This window comes from Zingiber officinale, chromosome 5B (assembly GCF_018446385.1).
Source record: "Zingiber officinale cultivar Zhangliang chromosome 5B, Zo_v1.1, whole genome shotgun sequence".
Classification (NCBI taxonomy): domain Eukaryota; kingdom Viridiplantae; phylum Streptophyta; class Magnoliopsida; order Zingiberales; family Zingiberaceae; genus Zingiber; species Zingiber officinale.
This window is the reverse complement of record NC_055995.1, coordinates 140,190,388-140,200,079: the sequence shown is the minus strand read 5'-3', so window position 1 is coordinate 140,200,079 and position 9,692 is coordinate 140,190,388. Positions and strand designations below refer to the sequence as shown.

Sequence of the window (9,692 nt, the reverse complement as noted above, 5' to 3'; positions counted from 1 at the left end):
TATTGAGTAGATCTACTTTTTCTGGGATTAAGAGAATACTTGTGATGTGTCGTTGATATAAACTCTTTGAATTTGTCAATTTCCTATCTGTATGACATATATATGCCTTGTACCTATATGATTAAATGTGTGTGTGATGAATTTATGCTAATAATTCATATTTGATGGGATGGTTGCATTGATTGCTTACCTTGTAGAGGAGATGTCGCTGGGGGGGGGGGGGGGGGTCTTTTAACCGAACTTTCTAGGGCGTCGCCTTGAAAAGGAGGATAATTTTCTACAAGGAAGTATCTAATTAGGATTAATAGGTTATTCCTAATCTTGGGTTAATAAGTGTCATGTGCATATAATCTAGTAATTGTATGACCCAGGAGCCTTCAATGACAAAGGGTATCTCTTTAACTAGACTTTTTAGATTACCCTCTTCTAGGGTTAACACTCTGATACTACCACCACATGGAGTATTGGTATTTGCTTAGACTTCCTATATGTATAAGGATAGAGAATGAGAGATAATTCATAGTATATTAATTATCAGCACAATGAAACTAAATCCCTAGAATACATTTCTTAACCAACTTCCTCGATCAAATCTTCTTCCCAATTCTTTTCTCTCTATTTCTCCTCTCTTTTAATGTATAAATTTATAACATTCGATCGTTTAGATGATTTACTATGGTAAATCTCTAGTGCTTAAGTTAATACCTGTGAGTTCAATATCTTTAATTATTTATAATAAAATTATGCATTTACGGATAATACAAGATTACATAGTTGCTATAATACACTTAAAGTAAGAAATAATATTATAATAGCTACTCGATAATTGCTAAAAAAAACTTTAGATAAGAGATACTTTGAGGATAAAATGGTTGGCGGGATCAGCTTTTGATTTTTTGGTTGATGATTTGTATAAATTGATTTTTGCCAACTATGACTTAAGTAGGAAATCAAAGTCAAGTTAAGTATTTAATTTCACAAAGTAATTAACGGGGAAGACCAGCAGCCTGGTCAAATTGACTGGCTGAATTACATCTTAATTTAATTCCACATGACAAGACATTTTTTAATATATATATTTTTTATGTCAGGTATCTGAGCCAACAAATTCTAGGACGTAGAGTCAAGTCCCATATTTTACATATCAAATAAATCTAAGTAAATGGCTCTGAGGCGAAGCTATAGCGTCACTGGCTATATTTTTTGATAGTTGGACTTATTAAACTAGTACTAAAAAGCAATCGGGTGACTTCCATGAATGTTGGATCCTGACAAAAATTTGAACTATAATGAAATCTATTATACGCCGCCATTGCTGCATTCAAAGTCAAAGGAAAGATAATTAAAGAAAAATAAATAAATTAATAGAACTACAATAATTGTATTCATGTCCGCGTCACGTACGCACATTTTATAAAAAAAATATAATTATAAAGATTAATAATCATCCATGATTTATCTTTTCCATGTTGATCTTATTCCATATTGATCTTAGGACGAGGATACTAAAAACATGCACAATAGGAGCTCCTTTGAAACTTCCATTGTGACGTAGCATAAATGAGAAACCTCCCTCCCATAGTGGGAGGGAGGTTTTTCATTTACACGAAGAAGCGGCTCTGTGGTTACAGAGCCGCTTCTTCATGGTTTTTAATTTTTTTTATATTTTAATTTTTTTAATAATTAAAAAAAAATACAAGAGAGCAACGATTAATTTACAGGTTGTATGTCGTTGAACAACAGCTAATTTTTAGCCATTGTTCAACGTTTTAATTTAATTATTTAATATATAAAAAAATCTATAAATATGGGATCTATTTCATTCATTCCATTGCTATCTTTACTCTCAACTCATTTCTTCCTTTCATTCCCTATTTGTATTCGAGATGGATGAAAATCTCAATACTTTCTTTACGAATCTTTTGAATTCTTCAAATACGGAAAGAAATACATCTTCTCAAAATACTCGCACTCCTCCAAATTAAATATCCAATATCCTCATATTTTCTCTCACCCACAATATCCTCCAAATGTTCAAAATATTTCATATGTTCCACAATATTCTCCAAAATTTTCAAATTCCCAAAGTTCTCAAAATTTTTTGTAGACGTGGAATCCAAGTAGCGTCGCCCCAACTCCATTTGGTATGTATTCATCCCAAGATTGGTCAACAATTGGTAGCCAACTTGGGATGCCTTATCCTTACGTATTTTCTCCTACTTAACCATCTGTCATACATTCGAATGAATCAAGAAGGACAACTATTGATCCATCTATCAGCGATAAAGAATCTCTAACACCATCATCTGTTCTTGCAACTTAGTTGCCACCACACTCATCACAAGAGGAGCATGAAGTTGAGTTGGAGGAAAATGAATCGAAACGGAGATTTTGGTCTCTCAATGAAGATGTGGTCCTTGCGAAGTCATGGGCAACTATAAGCACTGATGCAATCATTGGTAATGACCAAAAGGATCAAGATTTTTGGAAACGTATAGCTGATTACTACAACAAACATCGCCCCACTAGATCTATGACGACAAGTTATTAGCGGTTGAAATCACATTATTATAGGTTTGCACCGATGGTAAATGAATTTTCTACAACTTAAAATAATTTTTATACTCATCGGCAAAGCGGTTGGAGTGACGAGAATGTGTTGGAGAATGCATTGAATATATGGCAAGTCAACAACAAAGGCAAGGATTTTAAGTATATCCATGTGTGGAGGGTTTTCAAAGAATATGAGAAATATACTTCACAATCAGTTGCTCATTACTCTAACAAGAACGCAAGGACATCCGAATCAGGAGAAAACATTTCAACATCAAATCCAGATACAAGTGTTAATTTAGATGACTTTGAAGTCTGCATTCGTCCTATAAGGCAAAAGGCAGCGAAGAGAAAAAGCAAATCTAAAGCCAGAGAGGGCGACACAATGGAACATAGCATCGACAAAGAATGACAAGATATTAAAGAATATCAAATCCAAAAAATGGCTTTGCGGGAAGCCGAGATCTTTCATAAGGATTATGAAATTCTTATAAAGGATACTAGTGAGATGCCACCAGGATAACTTTATTTACATGAAAAAATGGTGGAAAAAATTAAAGACATGGCTTAGTGTAGATGAATTTACGTTTATTTTTATATATTATTATTATTTATGTCTTTTTATTTGATGCATTGTAATATTTATGTATTTTTTTAATTAATGTTGTTTCATGTTAGCAATTTATAAATTTAAATTTTACAAAAAATTAATGATGTATAATGTAAAATATGAAGGAGAAATGAGAATTATATATAATGAAAAGTATGAGATCCATGAGGGAGTTGTTGAGAGATTTTTGATAGTGGAAAGAGTTATGAGATTTTAACTTTTGATGTGGTACAGACATGACAACGAAATAGCTTACAATGAGTTCTAATCACTATGGATGCCCTAAGGGCAAACGTATATAAAAAATATATGTAAAAATGCTTGATCCGAGTCAACAAGTTGCCTTCATTTAATTTCCTTTAGGGTGCATATTTTTGTTGTTGTTAATCAATCAACAATGAGGAGAAGGATCAGCTGCTCTTCCTCCTCCGCTCTCTTCTTCTTCTTTCTCCTCCTCCTCCTCCTCCTCAGCCGGCCTGTCTGCTCCGTCTCCAGTGGGGAAGACACCTTATCCCCTGATCGGCCTCTCCTCGATGACGGAGCAACCGCTCTGGTCTCCTCCGGCGGCAGCTTCCGGCTGGGCTTCTTCAGCCCCAACGGTTCCACCAACCGCTACGTCGGCATATGGTACAACAACATCCCTAACCAAACCGTCGTGTGGGTCGCCAACCGTCGACAGCCCATCACCACCCTCTCCGGCAGCCTCTCTTTGACCACCAACGGCACACTTATTATCACCGGCGAAGACAATTCCACCGCCATCTGGTCTTCGGGGTCGCCAACCTCAGGCCTCGAGAATCCAGTCGCACGGATCCTCGAAGATGGAAACTTCGTCGTCCAAGAGGCGAGCAGCAACCGCAACGACGACCCTAACAGCTTCGCATGGCAGAGCTTCTACTTCCCGACGGACACGCAGTTACCGGGCATGGCGCTGGGGCAGAAGCAACTCCACACAGGGGCCATCCTCAACATCAACCTCACGGCCTGGAAGAGCCCCACGGACCCCGCTCCAGGCCAATATGCCTTCGGATTAGACGTGAGAGGCGACCCCCAAATATTCATCTGGTCAGATACACGACCCTACTGGCGCGGAGGCCCATGGAGCGGCCTCGGGTTCAGTGGCGTCCCACAGGTGTGCATATGAATATATTTCCATTTAACATATGAAGAATATATACATGATATGTCTTCGATTCATTAATTATAAGGTGACGAACCAAGATGACTGGCTCATAGACGTCAACGTGGAACAAAATCAAATCGCCTACTCGACCATCAACCAGCCATCAGTTATATTGAGGTGGACCATGGACTCCTCCGGCCATATACAATTCCTCGTGTGGATCGAGGCTGAACAGCGCTGGAGTGTCAGTTGGTACCTACCCAAGGACCACTGCGATCAAATATTCTCGTGCGGCCCCAACAGTTACTGCAGCTCCAACACCTCGCCGCCGTGCACATGCTTGCCGGCGTTTCATCCAAACAACCAACGTAATTGGGATTTGTGGGACTGGTCGGACGGCTGCACCAGGACGACGCCCTTGGACTGCGTAAATAATACCGATGGATTCTTCACACAGAGCGACACCAAGTTGCCCGACACGTCAAGATCGACAGTCAATGCAAACTTGAGCTTGGTGGAGTGCAGGGCTTTGTGCTTCGGCAACTGCTCATGCAGAGCATATGCTGCATCGAACATAAGTGGAATTGAAAGTGGCTGCTTGATCTGGACAGACGATCTCACTGATATCATAGTGTACCAGAGTGGTCTAGGACAGGATCTTTATGTCAGATTGGCAGCGGCAGATTTAGGTGAGCAACTAACTAGCTAGTCAAAACTGAATATATCAATCATCAACATTTATACTTATTCAGTTATATGTTGTTGCAATCTTTCAGTATTTGCATCTGAAGCTTTGCGCCATCATTCTAACCGGAATATCATAATGATTGTGGGTTTTCCTGTGACAATTCTGTTCCTTGCTTGTGTGGCTTACTCGATTTGGAGGTGGAAGAAGAGAAGTATTGTTCATCCGATCCTTATCCTCACTACTTTTACTTTTACCTGGCTTGTTGCAATTATATTCTAAACTCATTAATTTGTTGCAATTATAGGGTCTCAGATTCACTATGAAGCAGAAGACAAGGACATGGAATTGCCATTGTTTGACTTGAATACAATTAAAGACGCCACCGATGACTTCTCGCCAGACAACAAGCTTGGTGAAGGAGGCTTTGGCCCTGTGTACAAGGTAGAGCATACTGTATTTGGAGTTTAATGCTAGTGACACAATTGTTTGAGCAAGTTTGCGCGCGCTTGATTGTGTGCAGGGTAAATTGGGTGAGGAACAAGAGATAGCAGTGAAAAGATTATCTAAGACATCCACACAGGGAGTCGATGAGTTCAAAAATGAGATCACATTGATCGCGAAACTGCAACATAGAAATCTTGTTAAGCTTCTTGGCTGTTGCATCCAAGGAGGGGAAAGACTCTTGATCTACGAATACATGTCCAATGGAAGCTTGGACAACTTTCTGTTTGGTTAGTTGATCTTCTCTGTCAATTTACATAATCTGAAACTATATATCTGAAAGGATAGATCAGATTTAAATGAATGCTTGTTGTATTCAGGTGAAGCTCAAACTGTATTACTGGATTGGAGAGCGAGGTACAACATCATTCTTGGTGTCGCTCGAGGTCTACTTTATCTTCACCATGATTCAAGATTAAGGATAGTTCATAGGGATCTTAAGGCAAGCAATATTTTGATTGACAAAGATATGAATCCCAAAATATCTGATTTTGGCATGGCTAGGATATTTGGAGGAGATGAATCTGAATCAATTACCAAAAGAGTCGTCGGAACCTAGTGAGCATAAACAATTTGAATCATCATTATTTTTACTTTTCATACTATATCGTATATACTCATTTTATATTTCTACGATTATGACAGTGGCTACATGTCTCCTGAATATATCATGAATGGTATTTTTTCAATAAAATCTGATGTATTTAGTTTTGGAGTACTAGTACTTGAGATAATAAGTGGTAAAAGGAACAGAGATGCTGACCAATCAATGGAACAATTGAACCTTCTTGGAAATGTAAGCAGAATTATTTCTTTGCAAATCATACATTTCTCTTTGGTCACTTTCATTTTACATACCACATGATTCTCTTAGATTTCATAATCCATTTTGCAATTGTTTTTTCAGATGTGGATCATGTGGAAAGAAGGAAAATGCTTAGATTTAGTCGATAGAAATTTCAGCCATCTCTTATCCAAAAATCAAGTGTTAAGGTGCATAAAAGTTGGACTTTTATGTGTTCAAAAGCAACCAGAACATAGACCAACAATGTCTTCAGTGTTGGCAATGTTGGTGAGTGTTGATAATATTTCTCTCTTACCAGAACCTAGACAACCAGGCTTTTTTATTGCAGCACTGTCATCTCTAAGCTCAGATTTTAGTAATCAAGAGTTAGTGTCTGTGAATCACATTTCAATCACTGAAATGGCTGGTCGATAGGAATTGAATGATGAAAGCACATGTAACACATGTAGGTATAGACAAAATATGTATAACTATCCTAATTAATCTTATTATTTGACTTGTTTCAAATTCAAATATTTTGGCAAGGTTATCTGTCGACAACAAGAAACTTGAATGAATACCTTGTAGTGCACTACCTTATGATCTTAAGAAAAGGCAACAAGAGCCGAAACCATCTCGCGCCGGATTCTCTAGTATGCTTATGTTTAGTTTGAATACCAAATATATAGGCATGTGTTGGTAGGTAGCCTCTTCTTATGATTGTCTTAGTCTTTTCTAGTGTTTATTCTTGAACCTCTAAACATGTTTTGATGACCTCTTTCTATGTTCACTAAAATCTTATTTTTTATTTCAAATATATGTTCATTATATGTTGTATCTTTGATTCTCCATTTAATGAGCATTACGAGCCAAAATTCGATCAAGTTCATGCTTTAGAAGTTCAAAGTGTTGAATTCTGAATTCAAACATACAAATCCTTCAGCCTTAGAGATTCAAACTGTTGGATTCATAGGACTCCCTCTTCAATTGAAATAGAACCACAGAACTCAAAGGTTCTTTCCTCTTTTTCTCTCCTCACCAAGTAACCCACAGCCCCACGATACTGACTTTTTCTCCTTTTTTCCTTCTTTTATTTTCTTCCTTCCGTCGGCTCTATTCTTCTTCGACGACGACAACAATGTTGTTGTTTTCTTCTTCTTTTTCACCCAACGAACTCCAGTCACCAATAGCAAGCGTCAAGAGCAGTAAGATTTTGTACTCTCTCTTCACAATAACAATTCCTCTTTTCACAGTAGTAACAATGATTTGTGCATAGCAGTCCCTTCAGCCTTCTCCACCCCTTACTCGGAGTATTGCTTGTTGTTCAATGCAGCAAGCGTTGCTATCCACCATCGCTCACAATTGGAGCCAACGATCTCTTGTTAGCCAAATCAAACTAAGGAACCCTTTACTGTCCCTGTTCAAGAAAATTTTTGTCCGTGTACGATTGGTTGAAGGTAAAGATTGATAAATGAATTTTTTATTATCCCTTAAACTTTTTCCCCCTCTTATTATTTATCTATTTCTTATAAATGTATTCTTATTTCTCAGTTCTTTCACCTAGTTTTTAAATATAATATATAATCATAGTTTCAAAATATTTATCTTTGTATAAAAAAAAAAATAGACACTTATTCAAAGTGAAGTCAAGTAGAAAATATTAATAAATACTTTAATATCAATAATAAAATGATTAAAAAAAAAGATTGAAAACATGATAAATGTTGAACAAAAAATCATGAATCATTTAGATGAAGAAGTCGTTAGAATATGTAGAGAGCTAGGGGGTGAATAGCTTCGTTCGCTTTTTCGATGATGATTTGTAACGAATACTCGAAGTGAAGATCTTAACAATACTATCACTCTTGATTTTACTTGGTATCCACCTTTTTGAGATGATTAATCTAGGTCTACTCCTCTCTCATAGATACACTATGAAAATCTCCTTCCTAGAGGTTGAGAAGCCTTGTACAAGCTCAAGTATGAGAAATTCAAACAAGAAACGCAAACAATGTTACAAAAGAAATAAAAAATGACTTTACAACATGAACCTTGCTTTACTCACTCTTTTCTTGCTTTGGTTAGCCTCTTGATTCTTGGAAAGTGTAGCAACACTTGTCACCCAAAACTCAAGAGCTGGCATAAACCATTGTTGTTTGAAATGTCCATGAAAACTTTGTTCTAGGGTTCTTCGACGCCTTCCAATCGATTAGGCTTACCCCTACAAATTTCCACATAGGATTTGCTCGTTCAAACTTGCAGAATAGCTCTTTTTTGAACATCTTACTAATCGATTCGGCAGCTTCTAATCGATTACCTCAATCGATTCAGAAGCTTTATGTTTGCTAGAGAAAGCAGTCTAATCGATTGCCCAATGGATTCCCAAACTCTCTATGCTCTCACAAAAAGGCCCCTATCAATTAGCCTAATCAATTGGAAAAAGCTTAATCGATTACCCGAATTGATTCACAGTCATTTTGTGCTCTCACGAAAATAGACTGGTCGATTGCCTCAATAGATTGTATCTCAGCCCAATCGATTGACTAATTGATTCCCAATCTCCCTGTGCTCTCGCGAAAACCTCCCAATCGATTGTCCTAATCAATTGGCTTAGGGCCAATCAATTACCCTAATCGATTACCCAATCCTAATTCACTTAATCCGTGTCTAGGGTTCTCTTGCCCAACATCAGTTCAACTGTGACCTGTTAGGGACTTCCTGTTGCCTAGCATCACCAAATGTCAAGACTTCTTCACCAAGTGTCCGGTCCTTCGTGACCCACTTGGACTTTTCCTTGCCAACTCCCATTGAACTTCCAATCACCAAGTGTCTGGTCAGCTTTTGACTCACTTAGACTTTTCATCTCGTGCCAAATATCTGGTCAACATTTGATCCACTTGGACTTTCTTTTTGCCAACATCACATTGGACTTTTGATCACCAAATGCAGTCCTTCTTAACCCACTTAGATTTTTCTCTTATCTAACCTCTAGTTAGGACAAGTCACCCGATAGACTTTCACTCTACCTAACCTTAGTTAGGGCTTGCTCTTGCCTAACTGTAGTTAGGGTTTTCCTTTGCCAATGTACGATCTTCCTTGACCCACTCAGACTTTTTTTGCCTAACTTTAGTTAGGACTAGTCACTTGGTAGACTTCCACCCTACCTAACCTCAGTTAGGACTTTCCATTATCTAACCTCCAATTATGACTTCCCTGGATAAGTATCCGGTCTTCCCTTGGCCTACTTGACTTCTCTCTCACATATTGTCAAATATCAAACTGAAGCTCGAGCCAATTCTAGCTTAATCAAATTAGTCAATCTTGACCCAAGGACAATTGCACCAACAGTCTCCCCCATTTTGATGTTTGATAATATGTTTAAATTAGGCTAATCCATATTAACCCAACCCCCTTCTTCATTCGATGTCAAAGA

The 9,692-nt window shown here is 37.7% G+C and overlaps 1 protein-coding gene across 1 annotated transcript; it reads left to right on the top strand.

The window, feature by feature from the left end:
- Positions 1-3,560: 3,560 nt before the first annotated feature.
- Positions 3,561-6,694, top strand: LOC121987172 (receptor-like serine/threonine-protein kinase SD1-8). The gene is made up of 8 exons (XM_042541065.1): positions 3,561-4,295; positions 4,372-4,975; positions 5,063-5,185; positions 5,279-5,415; positions 5,495-5,705; positions 5,796-6,033; positions 6,121-6,271; positions 6,383-6,694. Exons 1-8 carry the CDS (start codon positions 3,561-3,563, stop codon positions 6,692-6,694), a joined length of 2,511 nt encoding a protein of 836 aa, XP_042396999.1.
- Positions 6,695-9,692: the final 2,998 nt, after the last annotated feature.

Bases quoted from the DNA above. Each gene is read 5' to 3' on its own strand.
- LOC121987172 (XM_042541065.1), top strand. From the start codon at position 3,561: ATGAGGAGAAGGATCAGCTGCTCTTCCTCCTCCGCTCTCTTCTTCTTC. The intron at 5,706-5,795 runs GTTAGTTGATCT...TGTTGTATTCAG, and splicing joins CTTGGACAACTTTCTGTTTG to GTGAAGCTCAAACTGTATTA. The intron at 6,272-6,382 runs GTAAGCAGAATT...TTGTTTTTTCAG, and splicing joins AATTGAACCTTCTTGGAAAT to ATGTGGATCATGTGGAAAGA.